Here is a 27,294-nt window from a genome sequence, read left to right as displayed (position 1 = left end):
GATAATGCTGCCAGGATCACAGTTTCCTTTGGGAAAATGAACACAACGGTGTCTCGGATAGAATTACATTCATAACAAATCACTACACGATTGTAGTCATTAATAATAGTTTTTAAATATACAATATAAATATTTATCCGTAAGAAGATGGGCTTAATTCATTAACCATAATAATTAGATGCTATATAGTATATTTTAAAAATATAAGAATGCTTATTATATAATTTTAGGAATTATAGATGTATATATAAGTTTTTATATCTTTAACCCATGACTTTAGTCCTTTTCACCTATCTGAAAAATGGACCTTGATTATATCTCATTTGCTGTCAAGAGAAAGTAAATAGGCAGTTACTACTTTGAAAGTTATTTTTCTAGTTCACTGTTTCTGAAATAGATCTAGAAAACACAGAACTTCTGGTATCTTATTTATTACAAAAAAAAAAGGCGAGATAAAAATGAAGAGAAAGAAATTATTGCTTTTCCTCTCCTGTGATCCCCTCAGTAATGATCAAAATTGTGCGCAGGTGGGTAACGGTGTATGCAAAGGGTGGGAGCCCCCGCCCCCTGCAGTGCCCACTAATGTGCCCAGGAACTTTAGGGCAAACAGGAGTGCTTATTCATTCTCCTGCACTGGCTTTGTTCCTGCACTCATCTGGCGAAAGCAGGTGGTTTGTGACATGTGACATTGCTAGAGGCACACTCAGGGGTGTCATTAGCCCAAAGACCAATAGAAAAGCTCTAACTATCTTTAATTTGTTCAGTCAAGCATTGCAGAAGAAGGTACATAAAATATGTCATCATAAAGATGACATAATACAAATACGTATTATGAAATAGGCTGTTTTTTTAACCTAGTAATTTTTCCTTAGCTTTTTGTTTTTAGTCTAGTAATAAAGATATAGCAACATGCACCATATATTAAAATGTCACAATAAACATTGTAAGACACTGGTGCTAAAGAATGCCTAAAAATTATTTCATGGATTGTTCTGAAAAATATATTTTTCTTACAAAATGTTTCATAGGCACATTGATGTCCTTAAATACATGAAATAAAGTATTGAATTACTTCCAGAGCCAGTGCTGAGTTTAACGCTAGTTAAATCATTTGTTTAATAAAATCTAAGTGAAATATAAAATAAGCAATTTAGAGAGCAAAAAGGAAAGATCACATACTTGGTAAAGTAGTGTGTCCAGCATACTGTTGCTAAACGCCCTCCCCGCAGCAAAAGGCAGTCGGAACATAAAAGCCAAATTAGAACCTCTCCCTCGTTCTTTCTGTTCAGAAAATTTGAAATCAAAAAATTCGTGAGTATTCCGTATTTTATGCTTCTGTGCTTAGTTAAATTTTCCTGACACATGTGAACACCGTATTTTTATTACATGGTTCTCAGCTGTGAATGTGTCATTACTTCATTTATAATTGTATTTTTAATATATTTAATTTTCATAACCGAGGTTTCTTGATCAATTAAAATAGCCAATAGTTAAGAAAGGTTAATCCTTTAGACAGTCAACATTTATTTATTCTTCATACCTACTTCTGAAGAGAGCCCAATAAAATTATTTCATGAAACTAAACATAAAACCCCAAAGCCGCGTAACTTATCATAACACGTAGAAGATCCGTATGGAACACTCTCCTGTGTGCGGGCAGAGCAGTGGGCGGCCTGGAGCCATCACGTGCAAGGGTTTCTTCTAGCTCCTGTCATCTGAGTTCTTTCTCTTCATGCCCTTTAAGTTGTGCCAGCTGCACCAATGCACAGCTAAGCTTCTGTAAATGAAAAAAAAGAAGAGAGAGAGAAGAAAAAGAAAAAAATGAGTTGCGTGTGTGTGTCTTACGGCGTATGGGGGTTTCTTTTGAAAAATTCTGTTGCTGTTAGTTTCCTTTCATAAATGAAGACATGAGAACAAATATTTGTGTAAGACCGGAAGGTATTGGTTAAGAATGCAGATCACTCTTAGCTGTTGGTAATCTCAAAAATGCTGGTTTCATTTGTTGCCAACTTCCTTTTACTGAGCAAGACAGATACAGCTAAGCAAGTAAGAAAAGCAGCCTTTACTCTTGGGGCAGTGGAAGCGAACCCTCATTCTTAATGTAGCAGATGTGGGGGACCACACGGGCAGGGGGACCTCCCGTCCACCATTTCAGAGGGGGTCTGGCTGAAGGACGAGTCGTGGAGATGAACAGGGCTACGGCTGCTGCTCGCTGTGCTGACGGGTCTACAGTGACTTGACCTTGGCTCCCCTGGGAGAAGGACAAGGTTGGGACTCGGCGCCCGCCCCTCCAAGGAGCAGGAGGGGTCAGTCCGCCGTATCACTCGTGTCTATCTGGCTGAGAAGACGTCCAGACTCTAAGAATGACCTCATTTGAGATGTAGGGAGAAGGTCAGAGGAAGGACAGCCAGGCGGTGTCCCAATTTGTGTCTGTGTCCACTAGGTCGCAATATATTCTCTCATTTATTAGCCTGAGTGTCAAGAAAGCCTCGTTTGAACAGTCCATGTAGGCGGCTGGAGATGGCTGGAGTGATCTGTCTCGATTGCAGGGTTATTAGCTTTTCCTGTGAACTTGGGACCGAATCTGGTGCCTGAGGTGCGGGAAGCATCCCGGGGAGGCCAAAGCCACGGTAGCTTAACCCCACGTTGACGTAAGAAGCCACAGCGAAGGGCTGAGACCCCCGAGACTCGGAGACCAGGACCTGTCGCGGGGCCTGGTGGGAACCACAGGATGGTTGGGGTTGCACTTGGCCTCTCCTGTCGTTTCCGTCCTTGAGGGCTGACCGCTGGGATCCGCCAGGATTTCCCGGACGGAGGACCGTGGCCCTCTTCCTGTTTACTGTGCTAGCTAACGAGGGGCGTGGGGCACACGGTGGCGAAGCCCGCTTCTAGGTTTTTGCAGTTTTCCTCATTTCTTAATTTTTTTAATCAAGTTTTGTTTTTGTCTTCGATGGCAGTCTTAGCTGGAATAGAGAACGAATCTGTTTATACTCAGAGCCTAGTCGTGACTCGGTGGCGGTGGAGGAGAGGCACAGGAGTCTTCCAGAGGTGACGTGTGTGTGGGGGCGGGCGGGGAGGCGGGAGAGGGCACACGGCGGCGGGCGCAGATGGGGGCCCAGAGGAACGGGGACTCTGAGCGGATTTCGGCATGGAGAGGAAGACGTGACATCGCGCAGTGTTTGAAAACCAAGGAGGAAGAACATTGAGGAAAGCGATCATTTAGTAATTAGGACACAGATGCAACCCCAGCCTTCTCTCTGTTCTCTGTGTGACCATCTATTCTTTGGCTGTCAACATGTCACCTGGGACGTCTAAACCCAAACATTAGCGTTGGGATCTGTCCCCAAACTCCACTTAGAAGCGTCAGTCCGGAGACTTTTCTGTCAGCTCGATCTCGTGCTCTCCTAAAATGAAAGTTAGTCAACCCGAGAGTGTCTGGCCACCGCTCCCACGTCACTTCTGATGGAAGCGCGAGTCCGATGATGCCACATCCCCCGTGTGCTCACTTGACGTGTCCCAGCTCCCCGTTCACGACCCAGGCAATTCCCAGGACTCCGCAGCTGGGTGCTCCGTGGCCTGGCACCCAAACGATTTCTCAGGTGGCTTCTCAGTACTTCCCAGCAGGTGAAATGCCAAAACTCCGTCCCCAGAGTCATGAGAACTCAGGTGGCTCGTCCGTTCTGATGAGACCGCGTTCCACAGTCAGTCAGTGTCTGTCTTTAAGTTTTTGACAATGAAGTTCGATTGATTTTTTGAACTGCACTTTATAAGTGCTATTTTTACATGTGGAAAAAAAGGAATTACAGATGACTAATACTTGGTCTTACTCTCCATTCTAGTTTGATTTTTGAGACACAGCATGATTAAGCAAGGCCTGTAAGACAAAACAGCTCGTGGAATGCAGGGACCGCACTGAAAACAGGTCAAGAATTGGAACCACCCAGAATGTGTCCAGGAGCAGCGGACGCGTCCCACTGCGGGCACTTTGGAACTAAGAAGGTTAGAAAATAACCTTGACCCAGTAATTAGAGAGAGTCCACTCTCCTTGACTAGGTGTTTACTGGAGAAATTAGGTCTTGAGTGAGACTGAAAGAAGTTTGACTGATTTTCACTAAGCATAAAAACAATCGTTGAAGAGATTGGCTTTAAGTAAGGAATGATGTGAATTTAAATATAATATTTAAATACCTAGTCCATGTTAAATAAACAAAGGATGCACAAACCTTTTGTTAAAAGGTTTTATGATACGGAGGGATGTCGATAAAAATTACATCATGATTTTGAAAGACGAACAGGAGTTCAAATGAATGACTCCCTGGTGAGTGTAGACTATTTTTTTTGTTTTTGTACCCCTGCCAGAAGACTTCCATCTGTTGCCTCGTTAGCATAATATCGGATATGATCGAAAAATATGAATAACAAAAGACGCTCCTATCACTCAGGAAATGTCAAGGGTTTTTGAAGATATGTGTCAGGAACCAGGGCCAAAGACCAAATATATTTTTCTTGTTGTAACACACTATTCGTCTCACATTTTTATTACTTTGCTTCTTACATCAGTGCGTAATTACCACATGATTGCTTAAGTGTAATTATGACTATTACTAGGGAATGATGATAATTCAAAAGCAATTTTAAAGGAAGCGGTCTCGAAGCAAATTGTGCCATATGCATGAATAAAAGGCTTTTTTTATGAAATGCATCAAATCGAGAGAAATGAAATAAGTCTTGAGAAGGAAATGAGGTGAAGATTTCTTCTTTCTATTATTGTCGTCTTCTCCGATTCATTATTTCTTGTCGCATCGTCCATCTCTGCTTAGCTCTTGTACTGTGTTTCCGACGCCTGTTACACCTGCTTCGTTAGCGAGAGTGTCAGTGACCCGCCCCCGCCCCCCCCCCGACTAGTGACCAAACGTGGGAAGCGGCATTGGGAAAACAGTGGCGGTAATGGGAATGTCCATGAGAAGAAGGATAATGTAAAACAAAACAAAGCAACTCAGCGACGAAAACGGACAAGAAAGATCAAATGAAAATGCAATCGAGAGCATGATGTTCAGGAAATTTTCCAATAGATTTCACAAACTCAGAGAAAATAGTGTGATACATTGCACTGCGGAAAATAATGTAAACGAAGTCACTTCACTTGTGATAGAAACAGTTCAAATCTATCAACTCACCTTTTTTTAAAATGTATAAATTAAGATTTTAGGCCCCCAAAGTCAATTCAAAACAGCATTTTTATTTTTACTATATCATGACATTTCTTTCTATACAGAGAAATTTCCAGAGTTATTCTTTCAACCAAAATAGTTCAATGTGACTCACCTTTTCGACTTTTGAAAGAGCAAGGCTCTGAAGTGCATGAATCTCACGTTGGCTGGGTGGGTGAGCTCTGTGATAACACTGAGACTAGAAAACAACCTACAGGTCAAAAAAAGTTTGCGTTACGCTAACAATACAATATGGTATTTTTCTATAACAACGTATTTATGAGTGAGCGATTCCCAGCCTTAGGCATAAAACTACATGAATTGCAACAGCAGGCAGTGCCACAAAAGCTGCTCTGTAAATGCAAGAAAAATGAGATTCTGTTTTCCAAGGAATATTTTAACCAATACTTTAGCACCCTAACAAAAATAAATTCAGTAGCTTGGCTTTTATTAGACATTTTTGTCTACAATTATGAAACAGCATAGGAGAGAAACAATGCTGATTTAAGAAGTTACAAGGTTACTTTGTGTGTAGATAATATTGAAATGGAAAATTATAAGATAAAAAGCATATTTTGGCAAAAGTTTCGCATGATGAGCTTATCACCCCTAATGTGAGCTCTTCCATCTCCTGTGGCTCCCTGTTCTCAGAGCACGCGATTTCCAATGTCAGATCTAGCTACAGTGAACTTCCGAGGAGAGCAAACATTTTCATTGAAATAACATTATATTATATATTATAGTGAACTGAGGCCAAAGCTCAACCGATACAGTTCCCAGAGGATCTTGAGAATTTGCTCATGTCCTACAGCTTTGCATCTGCATTTCCCGTGTGCACGCGCACACACACACACACACACACACACACACACACACACACACACACTCTTCCTCGCCCAGAAAGAGGGGCTGCATAATATCATAGCAAGTGCCTTTTTATTGCTGCTGTTATCGATCCGATCCCTAGCTGGCATCTGTGTACCGTGCGTAGCACCCCTGGTTCAGATATTTTGAGATCCTGGGAGGCAGCCTGGGAGGATCAGGTGGTGATTGGCTAGGTTCTCCACACAACATGTCTCTAAGCTCAGTTATGGCCCCTTAGAATTCCCAGCAGCAGGCGGAACCCACACCCCTGAGCTCAGTCATGAGAACTGACTGAAAATCTACAGGATAGAAATGTCCCGCTAGTGGCTCAAAAACAAACCTGTGTCTCCAGCCAAGCTTGCCCCAGCATTGAGGGTGCTGGCTCCTCCCACGTGCCTGAGCCAATGTGGGTGCCTTAGAGAGGAACACACTTAAGGTGCAGCCTGGAGTCTGAGGTCCAGCCCCCCTACGGTGGGGTTTATGTCTCCTAGCTCTGCCTCCCTAATGCTGAGCCACAGTTTGCCAGGCCTGTCCCTTCCCCCAGGGAGGGTGGGCCTGCTGGTGTTGCCACCTGAAAGGGTGTGTCGTTCCCCAGCCTGTGGCCAGGCCGTCCCCGATCACCTGTCCCTTCATCTAAGACACTGAAACCTTCTTAAAAGTACGCTTTCAGAGTTACCTGTGAAATTCGTCTATCATTTGGTTGTCTTAATGGACAGATATCGGGGCCTTCTCTAATTAAAGCCATTGAAAAGTATGTTATTATCAGGTGTCTCATGAAATCTCCTCCTTAGGGGAAGAGATAAAGCCAGTGTCGTGCGGCTTCGCCTCCCTTTGGGGAGCAAATATCATTGCGTGTCTTGATCTAGGTAGGCAGTACTGTTTGCTCGAAATAATTATCAGCAAAACGACAACCAGAACATAATTTCTTTTGCTGATTTTTAATGTCGAGAATGACTTGATTTGTGCAGTTTGTCGGTGTTTACAATAGTTCCATTCCCTTGGTTGGGTTAAGGAAACGCTAAGTCTCAGGTTCCGTAAAGCAGGGCGTGGCGAAGCCCACGATGCGGTTTGTGAGGGACCCGCGCAGCGTCAGAGGCGCGGTCGGCGCGTTTCTTCGTGGGGATGCGCGACTATATCCGTAGCTTTGTTTCCTCACGTTGCTCTATCTGCCGAAATGCACTTTCCTTCCCTCTTACTTTCCTCCTTTTGATGTCCCAACCATGATTTAAAGTTCCTCTCAAATCTAATGGAAAAGAAGTTTTGAAATTGCTCACAGTCAGAGTCGTTCTCTGCACATTGCCTTCCTTGGCGTTTGGCTCACCTGGATGATTATACGACGTCTTGCACTAAAATTTGGTTGGTTTCACCTATGCCGTAGCTCTCCTATGGAATTCTGGCAGCTAGAAAGGCAAAGTCTTCCTCTCAGTACTAATTATATTTTATTAATGAGTAAATCTTTGTTACAAAAAAAGTCATTTCTCAATTCTTGTTTGTGCATTTTTGGTTTAGCAGATAAAATCTTGAACAGGGTGTTGTAATTTAACTAGTTTATATAGAAACACCATATAATCTCTCCCAAAAGTCACCAATGATAGCAAATTTGATAAATTAAAGTTCGTTTTTTTCAGAAACTTTTTAAAAATTAAAAGAGTGGCCCAGTGGAGAAAAATATCAGCTGACTTTTCGGCCGGCACAGTTCCATCTGGTAAGCCCAAGAAATGGCACCATCTGCCAAATCGCTTACCATCTGGGAGTTCCAACAGTATTTAAGAAATATTTTAAAATAACAATGTCACTGTGAAAATTAATAAAGGGAACCTCAACTAAAATTGGGGTGCAGAAGGCCCAGAGAGGGAGCTCGCATGCTCTACAACTTGTCAGTTACCCCAAACAGGAAGAGGTCAAGTACACCAAAGAAAAAGGCAGAGGATGTCAGTTATGACGTCATTTAATACACTTAGACTCAACTGAAAGCGGAAACTCTGGTCTCCAACACGTGAAAAGAAGCAAAGTGAAATTCCTGCCTTAAAATTAGACTGTTAACTGATAATACAATCGACTGACCTCCTTGCATTTAAGTCATTCGTGGAGTTGAAATTAGATAAGACGACAAAATTTATGTGACATGTCTGTTCTGTTCTGAATCGATAAGCCTGTCCCATTTATGCTGTTTTAAACTGAGAAACTGAATGCATTATCCAAGTCTGCCACCTAGTGAAAATCTAGAACTAAATAATACTAAAATAATAAAACGGTTTTTTTGCAGTGCCCTTTATATCATTATAATATTATTTGTATTCAGTTATAATATTTTATATTTACTAATTTGGTTAACTAATAAATTTAATTGTGTATCTTTAAAATGCTAATACTGTGAATCTGTTTCTGAGTCTTAATATGATCTATGTACTTTCTGTATATAACATTTTAGAAATCAAATGATATAAGTCTCTTTTCCCCAGGTACGAAGGTCATAATAAAGCAATAATGTAATTGAAAAATAATATAGTTTGTTCTACTTAAAACTTATGCAGTTAGTTTATGTTCTGACTCAGTGATGTAAGTATAATTGTGAAGATGTATAAAATAGCTATGGAATAGTCCTTTGCCTGAATTAGCTTATTTAATAAATATTTTTGACGTGTCCAGTTCTGCTAACCAATATAAAGATAAAAAACAGACCATATACTTAGTTCACAGACCACTGGGAGAACTCAAACTAGCTAACGAGTATATTAAAGCAAAACAAACAAACATAAAGCCGTAAAAATTGGGAAAATGTTTCTAATATTTACTCGCTAGTAAAAATACTCAGCTCATGTATTACACTATACATGTCAATCTGTCATGGGTCTGAGAATGATATTTCTGAATAATGAGGGTGTACACTAACATATAGGTATATAGACACACTTAGGTACATGAAACACCTGTTTTAGATGACAAGTAGTGTCAACAGTCCCATAAATACGAAGTGTTGAAGTTTGTTTTTTGTCACCTGTATTGTCTTCCTTAATCATTTCTAACACTCTTCGCTTTTGCCTCCTCGATGTGTAAGAGTCCAGTTCCCTTGGAGATGCGGCCTTCGGCTTGAGTCCGAAACAGTCTGGTATCCAGCCACTGCGACTGGATTTCCGTGTGCCTGACGCTTGCTTGTAAGGATCACTGGATCCTACCTCTGGAAGGTTGTCCTCTGCCGCTAGGGAATGTCATGCAAGGTGGCGGGTAGAGAACGTGAAAGGACGAGGAACTGGGAATGAGGAAAAGGAAATGGAGTCGAGATCAGAGTCGGCCCGTACTAGATACTCAGTAACGATCTGTGTCGGCTTCACCACAGGAGCGATCGTACCAGTGGGTGTTGGAACTGAGCCTGAGTAAGGCGAGAAGAAAAGCCCTCAGGTGACTCAGGACAGTGGAAAGGCAGTAGAATCAGGGGATAGTAGGTTCCAGTGGGGACAAATGATGGTGAAGCGTTGGGGGTGTTAGAAGAAAAAAGGTAGAAATAAGTAACGTCCTCAGAGAGTTGACTGAAGCAAAGACTATGGAGGGTAAAATTGTTGGTGCTTCAAGGTAAAGGCTGTGACCATGAGAACCAGTGGCCAAGGAGAGATTTTGAGAAGATTACCTATGTGGAATTATTGAAATCATCAAGAATCGTGGTGAACGACATTTATAAAAAGTTTTAAAAGCATAGTAAAGTATTTTCATTAAATCCTTAAGTCAAACGGAAAAAAAAAGTATCATGATAGAGACTGGACTGGCCAGCAGTCACGGTCAACGAATGTGGAGTGACCTCAGGGGAGGTAACTGACTGCCCCTGTGAAATGAAGCTGCCAGGTCTGCCCAGTTTGGGTCATTTATCTATATGAGTGATATTTTCACTTATCATAGAGACCTATTGGTGTCTTGCTTTTTTATTGGGTAAAACTAGCCAAGTTTAGCATGCGTAGATTAGTAACTTAGGAATTGCTTCATGAAAAAGAGTTTCATCGAATTTTTTTTCCTGGAAAATATGTGAAATAATGATTTAGTCGGAAGCTTCTGTCTGCAGGTTCCACATCCACAGATTCAAGCAGCCTCAGAAAATATTTGGGGAGAAAATGTTCTGGTTTTGCATTGTGTGCTGTGTAGTTAGGCCTGCGATGGGTGCGTCTGTAGTGAACATACGGTCTTTTTTTTTTTTCCTTGTCATTATTCACTAAACAATACAGTAAAACAACTACTTACCCAGTATTTCCATTGTATTAAGTATTATATCATAGAGGTGATTTAAAGCACACGGGAGGATGTGGTAGGCTATATGTAAATACTAGGCCATTTTTTATAAGGACCTGAGCATCGGTATCAGTGGGGGTCCTGGAACCGGTAACTGAGGATACGGAAGGGAGACCGTCATGCCTTTCCAAGCACAGGAAAAGAGAAGACAGAAGGACTTACTTTACGATTCGGGTATCTAATAATTCTTTCGAAATTTCCGTTTGAAACTCTTCAGTGCACATGTGTACATGCAGATAAAAAATGCATGATTTCTAAAATATTCTGCTGAAGGTAGATAATCTTAACAGTCAAGGGACCCAGACTGAGTCATCCGTGCATTGTTCATTCTTTCGACATGCGTTTGCCTCCTCAGCCAGGAGCTGAGGCAGGGCAGCCTCCGTGGTCAGTCACCTCGTGTGGAGCTGCCTTTAGTTATTCCTGTCAGTTAGCTCATTCTCAGTGATCATCTGCCTCCTCTGCACCTCTCAGCAAGATGGGCTGTATTATTATCTTGGAATCAAAATAATTCATTCACACAATATGTAATAAAAGTCAATAGAAACGTCACCATGATAGAAATAAACTCACAGTAAGTTGAAAATTAAAATGGCATGCCTCATCAAAAACACCCAGGATATCCTCTCTTTTCGAAATTATAATTAGCATTTGTCAAGCATAAGGTTTTTTTTAAAAAAAAAAAGTATTATTATAATGTATTCATTGTCCATAAATCTCAGCTTTCTGAATTAATTTTCTACCCTGTGATTGTCTTTTTCATTCTCTAGAGAAAAAAGAATTCCTTCTGTCTGCCATGGTTTAAACCTGTGCTATGCTATCTTTAAATGTACTATTTGTACTATTTATTATAGCTCAACAACACATTAGTTCTGTCCTAAATGAACTGCCATGTCACCATAACTTGAGGATCGATTTCTCTTTCTGGAACAAGAGGTTCTTATACAAGAGCAGCGTAGATTGTCCACGTGCTGTAGCAGAATCTTTATATACCTGGTTTCCTGTCTTTATGTGAACACTGCAAAAGGGTTAATGATTTCTCGTAGGCGTTTTATAGATGAGAGAAGTCATTTCGATGAGGTTAAGACACCCACTCGAGGTCATAGAGCTACTAGGCGTCTGCCAAGACTCGGGATAGAGGTCATGCCACATGAAGTCTGTGCTGTGTGGTTCCTGGGTCTGTGGCTTTCCCTCTCTGCCGCCTGGACGCGGTCATTTTACCACTAACAACCATGGTAGCTAACATTTATTGAGTAGTTGAAAACTACCAGACACGTATATTTTTAAATCTCGAACAACCTATGATTAAGACACTGAGATTTAGAGAAGGAAAGTAATTTGCCGAAGATTGTGTAATAAGCAGTCAGCGTAAGTGGGGCTCCCATCCAGACTCTGTCTTCTGCGTTCTGAACTCACACTATAAGCAAATAATTGCCCTCAGTACGCCCTTTGCCACCATCTGAAGCTGTGAGAGTCCAGCGAGGGGAGGTGGCCGAGTTCATGTGGTTTTATTTACCTGCCTAGTTTGGAAGCTCAGATATTTCCTTTAAACATCTGCAAAAGTCATAAACCTGAAACAATGATATTTTGCATATTTACATTTTAAAACGGTTTCAGGAGGAATCATCCCAGGTGACACAGATGTCTTGACTTATCGTTGATTTTGACTTTGCTTGTAGCATGTGCCTTTATCAGGATTTCTCCAAACATGACCATAGTGGGAATCCCTTGCTGTGTGAGTTTAATTCAAGAAGATAGGAAGATAGTGAAGATAAGGTTGTGACCTGGCTCCGAACATGGGTAAATGATCTGTTCATCGCCTTGCAACCTTTCAGTCCTGGTTACCCAGTATGTAAATGCATACCTTCGGCCACGGCTGGGCATAAAACCCAAATTAAAACATGCACGGTCCCTCACAAATCAGGACTGCTGCTGCATGTGATTTTTTTCAAATTTGTTATTGTTAAACTTCTAATACAAGAAAATAGACTTCTTATAGTATTTGTTTTTTAAAAAGTAACAGACCTGGTTAAAAATTTAACTTCACACAGTGCCAGTCAACCGTTAGTTTTTTTATTTTCAAACGAATGAAGGTAGTTTGAGCACTAAGTATCTCATGTTCATTCCTTATACACAGAGGCAGAGTCGGCTGTCTCACAGGTATTTGGCAGGAAGTCGGTGACAGGGCTGGGTTATCAGACTCTTACCTGAAGAGGGTCTGCACGCTCACGATCGTCCTGGCGTCGGCCATGTAGTCTTCCTCGACACTCATGGTGCTCTCCTTGTCCATGGCCACTATGTTGGCAGCAAAAGTCACCCCACACCTGAGCAAGTCATCTAGGCTTTGATAGAAATAGAGAAAAAGGGACCTTCAGTAAATCACAGTACTAGGATTGGTGCTAAACTTGCTTACCCGTGATCTTTGACGATCTACTTTTTATAATCTTTATCCCCAACCCCCCTGCTTGTAAAGGTTGGCTTTCACGAAGCGCACTGGTAGGTGCGAATGGAAATTATCTTATAATCTCTACTGATACAAAATAATGTGTACTTTTGGACTCTATGTTTCATTATCTTGCAACTGTTTTCAAAGCATATGCATTAAGAATCAAATAATACTTATTAATTATATAAATAAAACACCCATTTTGCAAACAAATAGAAATAGAACGTGTTAGAACCTTGTTTTTAACAGTTCGCACAGTATTTCAAAGACATGTTTACATTTCTTTTTTATCTCTAAGGTGCTTTTAGTAAGCGTAGAAATAATAAGAGTAGAAATACTTATACTAATTTAGGTGGTCGCACCTAATAAAAATAAAACTGTGAAATGTTTACTTTTAAATTTATATTATTTATCCGTGTAAAGCTACATGTCGTAGATTGGTTCTACACAGCCAAGAGCATGTAAAATATATAAATATCAGTGGTAGTCCAGCCTACTGTTTTACTAGCCTAAAATTTTTGAGCAAGTGATTGAATAATCTGATTTCTTTGGTTGCAGGAAATAATTGTGCTGAATTAGGATGCTCATTCCTAAAAGTTAGGAGAGTCAGTCTTTCCCCGGTCACTGATAAACACTTTACCTAGCATCGAATTAAAAGAAAACGTTACTGTTAAAGCTGAAACAAGGAAGCCATCATCTCATTGCCTCTGCTTCATACAAACTAGAAAAATGGGACTGAATTGCATGAGACTAAACTTGAATGAGTGGAAGAACGTTCTAGAGTTGACCGAAGACCGATAAGAGGAATCAGGCTAATCGATTTCCACGTCTGATTTAAAATAGGAACCTAAAGAACAGTAGTTTTTCTGGACTCTTAAACTGGAGAGTCAGCTCCCTGAAGATCTTCCCCTGGTGTATGACAATGGTAGGACAGCTGGGTCGCACAAGAGGAAATTGTTTTCCTTTATGGGAAGGCAGGAGGCGGGATTTCTTACTCTGCTATAAGGCAAGAGAATATTACCAAAGCTTTGAGTCTGAGGTCCCCAGGCATAGTCCAGAAAAACTATTTCGCTTGAATCAGGATCAGTGTTCTGTGACAGAGATTTTATGGCTGGAACTGTGAAAACAGAATGATATTCCACATAAACTTCCTATAGTGAGAGGGGACAGGACCATGGCATCCAATCAATCTGATGACTGAGTTTAAATCCCTGGGAAAACTTTACTTTGGGTGTTCCTTTGATCTAGGAAATTCATCACAATTGTTCTTAAACTATTAAAATACATTAAAAAAAAAAAAAAGAAAGAACTAGGTGGAAAACGAAAGTGAGACGGGCCCCAATGGACTATAAAATTGATGCCTAAGTCATATACCTTCAACTCACCTTATTATCATTTTAAATAACTTTCTCATATTACAGTTCTTACAATCTTTTTCCTCCATGAGAAATAATATCTCCATTATAATTATCTAGATAAGAGAGAGGAAAGATAAGGTGGTAGAAGGTAAGCTTGACTGGAAAAAGATATAGAAATAGAAATCATGATGGGAAAGATGAATATTGCATCAGCAATAAATCAATGAAGTTGAAACGTGACAAAAATTCCACTGTGAGAGCACTTGTACTAAATAACTAATCCCTAGACCTAAATGTATCAGTTAATTCCATACTCAAAATACTAGCTGTTGTAGTTTACACATAATTGTGGCAATTGATTTTAGTAATGATTATTAAATGAGTTTAAATCTATAGAAAATACCAAAAAAAATGGTATGGCATTTATGAACCATCTAGAAACTTTTTTCCTCTGTGTTTTAACTTTAAATTATTATTTTATATTAATTTAATATTTCATTATATTCCTTTTTCCTTTTTTTCCCCCGCTTAGGCTGCTACTTTATTCTTACAACTCCTGTCTATCACATTTTCTCCCTACCCACTATCCTGCCTACAAAACTTCTTCGTCTTGGTTGCTTTACACAGTTCGGCCACTAGATGACCGCCTAAGAAAAAAGTCAACGTGAATGAAAAAAAGTAACAGATAATCTAGCTGGCAATGCCTCCCTTTCTACCCTTTTCAAGAACCAGAATGTGAATGTATGAGTATAAGAGAGTGTGTGTGTGCTCATTTGAAGAGCTTTTTATTGTTTTAAAGGGGAATTTCAAGTAGAAACAAAAGAAGACAGTAGTATGAACCTCCATGAAGCAAATCTGTTTCCTCTCCAATTCTAGGAATTTGATCCTCTCAGTTCTTCTTTTCCTCACCATAAACACTTTTACAGGGGAAGAATTCACATTACAGTTGACACAGGCAAAGACAGACGAGAGGTTTATTCTTTCTTTTAAGTAAACTGTTTTTCTAATGAATTGTAACTGAATACTATCCTTTCAAAGTATTTGTATTTTAATACTAATGGACTCTATGTATTTGAATTTTTAATTAACAAATTTTAAGAAGTTTTAGACTCTGGTAGATGTTACTAGACTAGAATAAATTCTTAAGGAAATACTCTAATTTATAAATCTGACCTAAAATGAGCTTTTATGAATTATTTGAAAGGTTTCCAGAAGTTATGATAATGGTATCATGCCGAAATTTTTCATTTTCTCTACCATGATGTCAACAGGAATAATTGCATTGCTGTCGACAACACAAAACTGAAAAAGCTTTAGAAATTGGACAGAATTGACGAAACTGGCATGCAGTAGAATTCGCTTTGACTCGACAACAAATTACCACTTAGAAAGTTTGAACACAAGATGTATAACATGAGAACATACATTCTACATGCAAAATACATCATATTCGCACTCATCACGCAACACAGGGCACAGCACAGAACAAACCACAGGACACCACACTAGTTAGTGTGCCAAAGACTTTGTCACCTACTTGTCAATAGAGGCTACTGAACAGTAAACCATTTTTATATTTCATAAAATATAAAACCAGTGGAAATCAACAGATTGCATCCAGAAAATGCATATCTGGCCTGCGTAGCAGATGGGTTACAAAATGAAACACAATGTCACAACAGTGGCAGCCCTTCTAGGGAAGGAAGTCAGTTGACTTAGTTTGTATTTCCAAAACTAAATGATGTTGAGAAGATTAATTTTAGGTGCTTGCTTTCTTAACATTAATTAGAAAATGACATTTGTGCTTGTTATAAATAATACAGGCACTCAGAATTATAAAAACAAGTTGCATTCCTGCTTTCTAAATCAGAAACATGGCATTATTCTTCAAAAATACCAAATTGATACCCTTAGTTACAACAAAAATGTCTTATCAATGAGTTTAGAAATTATTCATTTAGAGAAGGACTTGTAAAATGAGGAACTAATAATTTTTTCTTATGTGACCCAAAGCGTAGGAAAGTAAATGAGCCTGCCTATTCAGAGCCAATTTCTCTAAGGGATATACAGAATTACAATATGTCCTCAGCACATCAACATGTCAATAAATAAATATAGTATATGTACCCATGCAATATATGTATTATATAAATTAATATTAAACTAATTGGTCTTTTAAATTATTGACCTCAATATATATTGTTGAGTAAATATTTATTATAACTGAAATCTTATATTCATATTTAGGGAAAGACTCATAGCCCAGAAGCTTCCTTAGAAATCACTTAACCTATTGGATTTATTTTATGAAATTATCCTTTCATGCATCTATTCGCTCGGCCCATATGTATCCAAAATACTTTATAAAATAGACATTTTAATATACTCAGTCATATAAAGAAATGACTATCACGTTATCTTGTACTAAGAAATATAGATTTTTGGAACACATGTACAAAAGCACACAATTACGATCTGTATCTGAAAAAAATAAACAATAGGTTGCACTCAGAAGGCAGAACTGAGGATCATGTCACAGGGATGACATGTAAGTTAGACGCTGAAGGGTGAGTAGGAGTTTGCGCAGGGAACGAGGACAGGGCAAGCCCAGGCCAAGGGCAGTGCAGGGCCTGCCGCGCCCCGGGTGCTTATCCCAGCTGCAGGAAGCCGCCCCCTCCCGGACTTACTTTCTTCTGACACATTGTCCTCTGTCCCTTCACACTCTAAAGAAAAAGAAAGCTTAACACCTTGAAGCATAAAAATAAATCTTACAAAGATCGCCACTGTCATGTCGATTAGAAGTTCCACCATTTTAAATGGCCCCTTGTTATTACATATTATAAAGGTATCTCAGTTTATTTTTAAATCTTCAGTTATTCAATGTATGAGTTACTTTCAATTTTATGCTATCAATTAAAGTGGAAAACATTCTGGCAGTTTCTGAAAAAGACTAAACAGAGCTACCATGGGCCCCAGCAATTCCACTCCTAGATATATACCCTAAAGAAATGAAAGTGTATGTCCACACAAAAATCTTTAAACAAATGTTAAGAGCAGCCATACTCATAATGCTGGAAACAACCCAAATATCCATCATCTGGTGAATAGAAAAATAAAATGTAATCTATTCATATAATGGAATATTATTCAGTCACGAAAAGGAATGAAGTACTGATGCATATTACAAAATGGATGAAACTTAAAAATATTTAGCCACGGGAAAGAAGCCAGTGCAAAAAAAAAAAAAAAGGCACACATTATATGATTTAATTTATATGCAATATCCAAAGTAGGAGAATCTGTGGAGAGAGTAGCTTAGTGATTTCCTGTGGCAGAAAGAGTTGGGGAGACATGTAGGCAACTGCTAAAAGGTAGAGAGTTTTTTTGAATGGAGAGAGTGATGAAAATATTCAAGAGTTAGACCGTGGTGATGGCTGCCCAGTTCTACAAACATTCTAAAAAACACTGAGTCGTGCATTTTAAACGGGTGAATTGTGTGGTATGTGACTTGTAGCCATGTGGAAAGTTACTCTGGTGGACTGTAGTGTTTATTGTGACACTTAGTTGTGAAATACTTGGCAGGTCAGTCTTATTTATGGACAGTCCCTACTGTCGTAACAGTGTCTTCAGCAACATTCCCCTTTTTTTTAATAAGGCAGAATTCATTGGAATATATTTGGAAACATCCTATTTTAAAGGTCACTAAAATTCTTTTTTTAATGACGTCAAGTGCAATTTATTCAGCAGGCAGTATTGTGTGACAATAAATAACACTGACTCGAAGTTGAACAATGTAATTCAACCAATCTTTGGGTAATAATGTGTATTAGTATAGATGGTCCCCATTTTATTTTATTTATTTGCAAGACAGTGAAGCCGGCCTAGATATTCAGCTCCAAAGTTGTATGACTCCATGACAAAAATGACATGGCAAAATAATGAACCCATGTGATGAGCTCTATGACTGTTCAATTAATTGGTGTCAAAATAGTTTTCAGTATTTTTTTTAATTTCATCACTATGCTGAGCACTTGTCTTCAATAACAACAAAAAAAGATTTCATTCATGATCCTGTTACATCCTTTTCATTGCACAGATTAAAGGTTTGTAAAAGTATAGAACAGAAATATTTCTATTCAGAACGTTAAGAAAATTGCTCCTGAGAAACTCTTACCGTCTCAATAGAGCAAAGACATAATTAGAGGAAACAGAGTAAAATATACTTAAAAATACTGCAGAGCAGTTACTATTTTTCGATTAGCAATTTACTCCATCTTGTGGTAAATCCCAAGAAAGAATTTTCTTTTCCTTTGATGTATCTGGCATGGCACTTCACTTAAATAATTATCATTTAACAACTAAATTTAAATAATCATCACCACAAGCACCACAGTGAAATTTACTTAGAAAATCAACATTTTGTCTAGAATACCAAGTAAAGAATATGAAAAGGAATGAGATGCAGTGCGACATTTGTCTCTTTAAATAATAGTGGTGACTATGTTCCCTGATTATATTTTCCTTGATCATTTGAGTCATAAACAGCCTCTATATTTTATGAAACTCTATCAAAATTAATGAGGACAAAATGCTATAACTTTCCGCATTTACCTCAAAATGCATATAAAAGATGATTTCTTTTATATTATATTAGTTACCCTTATATGCTACTTTACTATCATTTTATAATAATGGAAAATTTTTAATTTTGAGGCCAACTGTGTATATATAGCTTTAAGATTAAAAACTTACCTCAGAAATAGAAAAAAATATTGGCTTTGAGACCTTATTCTAGTGCCAGTCATCCTGTTTTTTAAAATTTTTATTTGCTAAGTATTAATCTCAAATAGAGAAACAATGCCCTAATTCTAGGCCAACCAAATTATGCAGACACTTAGGATTTAGGATGAAACAGATTATCTCAAGATCAGTTAGAAAAGACAGCAATTTACTGTCAATTTTTTCTATGTCTTAGTCCCCTTAACAGGCCTGTATTTGTCTGTTCTCTATCTATCTATCCATGTATCTCTTCATCAGATGAAGATAACTCACACAAATACAAGGATAGGTACATATCTAGCTGTATACCTTGGCTTGTATATTTCTAAATCACATAGCTGCACTTATATTTTTTATAAGTTAAAATGCATTCTTAAAGAAAAATACACTTACTGCCCTCTAGAGGTATGAAACAGTAGTGTAATAAGTGTAGATGTTGCTGGGCACATACAGTTTAAAGCATGTTAGGCATATTTAAACTCTTCTTCACAAACATGATCTGTTTGAAATTAAATAGACAAATTAGAATAATTTACCTTTGGAGAGTAAGATTTTAAAGTAATATGAAAAATAAAGCAATGAGTAAAATTACAAGTTTCAATATAAAAACACTCGTTTTAGAGATGTTTTTACATATAGTTTTATCTCCATGAAAAATTTGACAGCCGTTGGCAAAATGTTTGATTTCCTATGCCTCAGCTGTATAAGGGGTGAGGTATAGATTGGTTTGAGGTGCAGCCCGAAGAATAAATCAAAAACTGTATAAAATCTCCTTTAGTTCCGATAGTTCTACGGTATGAAATACAACAGTATTGGTTGAAAACAGTACTGATTGATCAAAGTCATAGTCACACAGCATAAAGACTTAGAAAGTAATTATTAAAAGATGTGGTAGACAATATTTGCATACAAATAGGTAATAGATTTGTACAAACTAACCATAATATCAATCAATAAAAATTAATGCTCAAATAAATTTAAATTGTACTTTAACATCAAGACCTAAGGTCATAAACTCAAAAGAGGACAAGGTCTGAGTGGCTATTGAAATTCAACGATAAAAAAACCATAGAGGGCTAGAGCTGATGGCACATCAGGTATGCAGGCCACATGAGAGGGAGATGATGCAGCCCAAGCATATTATTTTCATGCAGGAATAAGGGCCCAGATGCCAGATACTCAATTTTCCACAGATGTCACATTTTAGAGAAGTGATTAAAGTATTGTGTATTTGGGGGAGAAAATAAATCCTTCCCTTCCCAAGTAAACAACTATAGCTGTCATTGAAAATAAAGGCAATGTTTAAAGTGCTAAGAAAATAAATATTCTTAGGCAATTTTAGCTTAACTAAGAAATGGAAGGTTGTTTGTGTCAGTGAGCCAGGTCTATAAAATGAACACATACACCACACAATTTATTTAAAAAAAAAAAAAAAGTTACTGGGGAAATGGTTCAGCAAGTGCTCCAGACAGATAAATATTAACCTCACTCCTGTGTTTATAATATGTTTGCATATGAAAGAGCCCATTATTTTTAATTTTTCTGTCACGTTCTTATTTATCTGTTCCTTGCACGTTATATGGAAGAAATCGTATGCTATGGTTACATCTCAGATTTATCTTAAAAAATCAAGGATCTGGCGATCTTTTGTGTCAATATATTATAATGATCTCTAAGGAAAATTTTTTTAAAATACATAGCCATGACACTTAATATTTTTCAGAAAGGCAGGTAGACTCTAAATCCAGTTATGAATATGGGAAAGGATTTTAAAAATTTGCAAAAGAACAGTGACTTTAAACCACTATTTCAGTATTACTCAAGTATTTTTGAGTGTGTATGCCCAATCTATGAATATAAAATAACAAAACTGCTAAACGCAGAATGTTGTTACTTTAGATTCATATGATAGCAATCCACATGGAATTTGTAAATTTCAAACCAGAAATTAAACATATGATCTAAGAAAAATGCGTACATTTATTATGACATGAGACAGAATATTTTAAAATCCAAACTATATCAGAAAATTTGAAAGCTGTGATTACCATATATACATGCAATTATTAACTTTCTCTTACGAATGTACAAACCATATTTCTTCTAGTAGGGGACCATGAGAAAAGTGGTACTTGTGTGACATCAACCCATCATATTTACCTTCAGAGGTCAAAAAATAATTGAGTCCCCTTCCTTTCCTTCTCCTTGGCGAATGTGTGTTTTTGAGTGGGGATGGCTAATTTTTCAGAAACTATACTAATCAGTGAGCAATGGAAGGAAGGGAAGATTAATAAGATCGAGGCAGTCATTTTTATTTCTGCTTATGCTTTTTTTCTACAGTTAGGTAAAAGTTTTGCAGTGTCTGTCTATTAGCCCATCAAGCAAAGTATACATTACCAGAGGCAATTTTACACAGTACAAAGTATGGTTGTCACTGTGTTAGTATGTACTGAATTATCTAAGAATACAACTACTGTGTAAAGTAAGAGAAAATTTCTTCTGTTTAGCATTGCGCACCATTAATACAAATTTAGGATGATTTAAGATGATTACTGTGTTGCCGGAGTCGGTGACTGGCACATATTTATCGGTGCAAGAATCCCTCTTTTCCATTCTGTTTTCTTGAGTAGTCACCTGAGCATTTACGTTCTGAAATACATGCCCCTTTATCATTCATTGTTTCCCTCTGTTTCTTTTTCATATTACAATTAGGATATTATAGTCATTATTTTAAATATATCATTATAGATAGTTGTATTTACTCTGAATTTCACTTCACAGTAGTATCAGAAGCGTTAGAAAATATTTACTGTAAAAATGAGGTACTGGATCAGATAGTTTGAAAATTATGGTCTTAATGAGTTAATGGATAATTATCATGAGAAAAAAAAAGCGAAATCAGTACTCTTTTCATGAAAAAGATCAGTTTAATCAATATGGATGGTTGACACACAAAAAGAAATATGATAGAATATTCAACTAGATAATAACCTTCATTCACATAAATTATAGAGAAAAAAATAGCCCAATTATTGACACATTGAAGGAACTGGAAGAAATCTGCTCCAATTTCAACTTTCTCTATGGCCACAGAGAATAATGAACAAGGAGCCATGCTTATGAGTAGACAAAGGAGTTATTCTCCAAGAGCAGAGTAGGCGTCTAATCAAGGAATTTACTGGAGGGTCTCCGAAATTGTGTCCCACAGGGTTTCATCATTGCTATGGACCAGTGACTGCTGTGTGTCTCCCATTCTTTCCTTTTCTAAAAACCAGTATTTTATTACAGTTATCTTGCTCCACTAATGTTTATGCTCCACTAATGTATATGGGGTGGGGGTGGGGCAGCTAACGAATTTATTACTGTGTCTGTTGCCAAACCATTAGAAACTCCATCTAGAATCGACCGCATTATCCAGATACCTTGAACTTTGAGTCGAACTCAGCAGATGATGCAACTTTGAAGTATTTTTCATAATAATGAATGAGTATTTTAACCTATAGGGAAAATATTGTTCATGGTTCCTTGGGTGGACAGATTTGAACTGTGGCTGAAACCTACTATCCATCACCCCTTATTCATTCTTTCCTTCCTCCTGTGGTAATGGAGGCCGTCCTTTCCCCTGCCTCATCCCCAAGGTTTAGCTGGGCATAGAAATGACATTTCTCAGCTTCCCTTTTAGTTGGATATGGTCACATGACTAGGTTTTGCCCAACTTCTGGATGATTTTGTTGTAGACAAGACCACCTTCCCTAAACTCGTTCTTTCTTGCTGGTGAGATGATGTATGTGGCAGAACTTCTGCTTCGACTATGCAGACAGAGATGGTGCCTTAGCACTGAGCGAATCTGTCCATATTTTTATGGCTTCTAGTTTCCTTCCATTGTTAAAGAAAATTATTTCCTCTTTCAAAATTATATATATTTTATCATGTATTTTCTTCTCGACCTTTTAAAGTTTCTGTTTGTTTTGATTTAGACCTTTCTCCTCTGTTGGTTGCTGGTAAAGCACGTGAGCTCCGGTGGCATCATACTGAGTGGTCCAGGCCACCGGTGAGTTCTCCACCCCTCTGAGCCTAACTCACTTTCTCTTTCAAATGTGAATAATAATAGTATTCACCTCATAGGATTTTCTGAGAAGAGTAGATGACGAGTCAAAAATGCTGATCAGAATTCTAAACAAATATTACACATCATCACAAACGTGCATTTTTTAAATAAAAATGGATTTCAATAAACTATCCCAAAATAATGCCAGTATTATATTTTAAGAATTTAAGTAGCAAAACAATATACCTACATTGTTACACAATTAAACCATAATCCTGGTTTTATAAAAATGCTGAATTCTCTGTGTGTGCTCACATGCACACATGTACATCTGAATAAACATGATGACTGTCTGTAAGAGCAGGAATCACATCATTAGTTGTAACCACCTCACAGTGGGCCGGGGCGGAGGAGTTTTGAGGGACATGCCTTTTTAAATGGATTATGTGAGATTATCGGTTTCTTAATTATTTTTATTATTTTAATATAAATGCTTTTAAGAGAAGCAATTATAATTAAAGATAGAAATTTCTAGATAGACAGAAATCATATCTATTTTCACGTCCCATTTGCTTTATGGAACATGAAATTGTTAATTACATTTTAACAAGTCAGAATATTTTTTTAAAAGTCTGCCTCACAGGGTTTTCTGAGCTCTTGTATGATTTAAAGTACTAGAAGCTTCTTCCGTGCAGTTGCTAGGTAACAGCCCTTTGTAAAGCAGTGAAGGACGGTAAAAAGTGAGCCGAACCCATCTCGTCGTGGGCTTTGAATTACAGGAATCAAATCCCCTTTGGAGAATAGCTTTTAAACAGAAACACAAACCAGGGTAAATTTTAAAACTTGAATGTTATTTGTTTTTATTTCACGAGGAAAAAGTTTATTACAGAGACCAACTGAACAATTTGTGTTATAAAAATCTCTCATGTATCGTTTGTTTATGAGAGTCCACTTATAACCATGAGGGTTGATTTCTATCAAAATTGCTTTTTCTTAGAGGAAAATAGATAATCTCTAACAATTGAGTTTTATTTTTATCCTGTTGTTTTAATCAATAAAATACCAATCTATGAATGTGTGTGTGTGCGCATACACACGTGTATCAATGTACACACATTAGAGACTTTTGCCAGTTCTAGGATTGTGAGCCATTCATTGACTAAATGGCTAAAAATAGGTTAAAGTAAAACTTTAAAAGTCATTTAGGTTCGCAAGATCTAAATATAAGAATGCTTATTTAATACATAGACTTCAACCTAGTTTGATACAGATTTATTTCACTTTGCTAATAATAACTATAAAAAGCATTTTTGTTTTTTTCTAATTGCTTGAATCTTTATATTATTTTAATGCTGTAATTTTTTTAAATGTATCCTACTAATTAATGCTCAAAAGGGAAATCCTTTCCTGAATCCTGAAGCAAAACAGTTTTAATTTTATTAATCTCCCTTTCTTTTCAACGTGTCAAAAAAACAGCAATCTTAATATTTTATGAGAAATCCTTTTCCTCAGAAGTCTAATTTTTTAGGGTCTAACCAAAAGTATTCTTTCCTCATGAATTCATTATAGTTATTGATATCATGAAAGTGAATGATATAATTATTGAATCATTTTAATAGTAATATAATAATAATACAAAACAATATGTCAGCTTTACTGCTAAATGATATATATATATATGTATGTGTATATGAATACATTCTTAAACCTCACTAATTATATACCTACATAGAATTATACCTCAATGATGTATATCGTATTAAACAGTTTACAGATAAGGAATCATGCTCAAAAGTAAATTGCCTAAATTCATTATTAACTTAAATTCAGACTGCCTAGAAATAACTCTATAAAAGCTATATACAACTCTAAAATTGATTAACCAAGCACATTAAAATGAGTAACATACTCTGCACCTGAAACTAATATAAAATAATATTGACTGTCAACTCTTAATTGAAAAAAAATTTTTAATAATAAAATAAGTGACATATTCTAGTGTTTTTCCCTCTCCCGATGCCACTTTAAAGGTGACTACTTGCTACCAGATGGACAGATGGTTCAAACAGCCATTAAATTGAACTGATGATTAAAAAATATACAACTGTCTCGTTCCCCAAACACTCATCATTTAATGAGAAGGTTTGGGAGGAATGTGGCCAAGCTTGATCTTGAAATCTATTCCGTTACTTTTCAATCACATGAAAAAGACTGTAGCTGGACTAACATGATCTGAGTCACTGATTCAAAGTGATTTTGAAAGATCCGTAGGAGCTTTATTAGCAGCACATATGCTGTAATAAATGTTATAGAGGAAATAAACGCAGTGCTCTAAAAAGATTAAAAAAGGACACCACTCCTGCCCCAGGGGCATCAAGAAAACATGGCCAAGGAAGCGATGTTTAAACTGAGATTTTAAGGAAAATTGGGAATACAGCAGTTGAAAGGTGAGGAAAGTGTATAAGATTATTTACAGAAATACAAAATCAGAGAGGTCAGAGGATATTTAAATTTTTATGGAAATAAATTAACAAAAGGAGATTCGACGGTTAAGGAGAGAATATTACAAGGCTGCTGGTAAGAAGAGATCCGGCCCAGACATGGAAGGGAACCCTACTGTCACAGGAAGAAGGCAGGATGTGATGCGTGAAAATAAAGTAAAATTTAGAAAATGTGGTAGCAAAAATTTGAGGAAATTTTCACATATTGGCTTCCCATATGTAAGAATTAGGTAGGAAATGGGCTAAAGTTTGAAACTGTAACCGAAAGCGTTGTTTTGATGAGGAAAAACTTCCGCAATGTTATAACGGGCCTTCTGGAGTGGCCTGAACTTTAAGTTGGTGGTGACATGAATGTGACCCACTGAGCAATTAATTTTTTCCAGCTGTGCTCAGTCAAGAAGCAAGAAAAGAGGATCTACTTGTGTAGGATTTTTGTATGTTTATTTTCTATCGGGAGCCATAAAGACATAAAAACAAAGGAAATGAGTAGGCCACTCTGAGGTTGATGGAAATGACAGATGATAGACTTCGGAGGGCAGAAGGAGGTGAGAACCCAGAGGTGAGACCCAGGGAGAATCTAGACTGACGAAGGCTTCTCAGCTCTTCCAGAGAAAGGACCGACCTTCAGCTTTTCAAGTTCCAGCCAGACGCAGATACATATGCAGTTCCACTGTGCATATCTCATAGTGAACTCCTGGCTCGTGGGGCTCGCCTATGATTTTGATGCGACCCAAACTAGCCTACACGCCTTCCAAAGACACAGCATACTGATGATGCACTTGAATGTCGCGGCAATGTCATAACGTTATCAAAGTTTCTAGATGCTTACTCCCGGTTGCTGTGTTTACCTTGTAGCTTCTTAAAAGTCTATAGACTGAAACTCACCTTCAGGCTACATTAAAAGTCCTGATGAAGTAGAAGGAGAGTATTTAGATGGTGCTGGATAAGCAAAAGAGAAAGACAGAAGATGGGGTTTGGGTACTGTGAGGTTTGAAGAGTGTAAGTAAGACCGGAACCGTCTGAGAAGATGTCAAGGTCCTGGCATATGCTCCAGGACATATACTTGCCACTATCACTCACAATACTCCTGTCAGTTAGCCTGGAAAATAGATTTTCCGAATCAAGCATTCTATGCAGATTAAAACATGACATAATCTTAATACTTATAGAAATGCGGTGTAAAGTAGGAAGATGCTACAAATGCTGTCCTGTACTTGATTTAAAAGGTCATTGCATTTGGAATCATTAAGGTGTAAGTGTGAATCTCATGAATTTAAGCATGTAAGTCTTTGGGCAGCTATGTCCAGTATCATGTTAGACAAGCGGGTATAGTTATATCTATCTTATTGAAATGTAAACTTCAGACTGAAATAGCATAGGATAGCATGCATTAACTTATAAATTCCCATAAGAAGTAAAGGGTTTTTTTTCTTTTATAAATATAGACAATAAATGGAAATATGCTCTTGTGAATCCACACCTTTCTCTTTACCAATGAGAGAAGATGCTATAATTTGCTAGTCCTCCCTGGCAAAGTATGACCCACAGCCACATTTATGGGTGTCATGTATAACCCGTGACAGCTAGTTTTGGCAGTGCCGTTACTCTGGACAAAATTGCAAAGGAAACTCTCACTTCATTTCTTATATCAGGAATTTAAGACACACTTATTGGTCACTACTTATGTTTAGGAAGTCTCCCATCTTAACCAAATCTTTCTCTTTCCCTGCAAAATATCTATCCTTACTGAATTACATAGGTAAGTAGATTGTCAGATGGCAGGTAGGTAGGTAGGTAGATATAAATTAGATAGATG

At 37.6% G+C, this 27,294-nt stretch overlaps 1 protein-coding gene across 1 annotated transcript in view; it reads right to left on the bottom strand.

The window, feature by feature from the left end:
• Positions 1–27,294, bottom strand: part of KCNT2 (potassium sodium-activated channel subfamily T member 2) — a 66,779-nt gene that overhangs the window by 28,917 nt on the left and 10,568 nt on the right. The window contains 5 exon segments of the mRNA XM_023531035.1: positions 1,180–1,281; positions 5,326–5,351; positions 5,354–5,421; positions 12,554–12,688; positions 14,178–14,263. Of these exon segments, the coding sequence (XP_023386803.1) occupies positions 1,180–1,281; positions 5,326–5,351; positions 5,354–5,421; positions 12,554–12,688; positions 14,178–14,263 (417 nt within the window).

The sequence above is a fragment of the Pteropus vampyrus genome, unplaced genomic scaffold (assembly GCF_000151845.1).
Source record: "Pteropus vampyrus isolate Shadow unplaced genomic scaffold, Pvam_2.0 Scaffold60, whole genome shotgun sequence".
NCBI lineage: Eukaryota > Metazoa > Chordata > Mammalia > Chiroptera > Pteropodidae > Pteropus > Pteropus vampyrus.
Note: the sequence above shows the minus strand (reverse complement) of the source record. Positions and strands in the feature narration are given on the sequence as shown.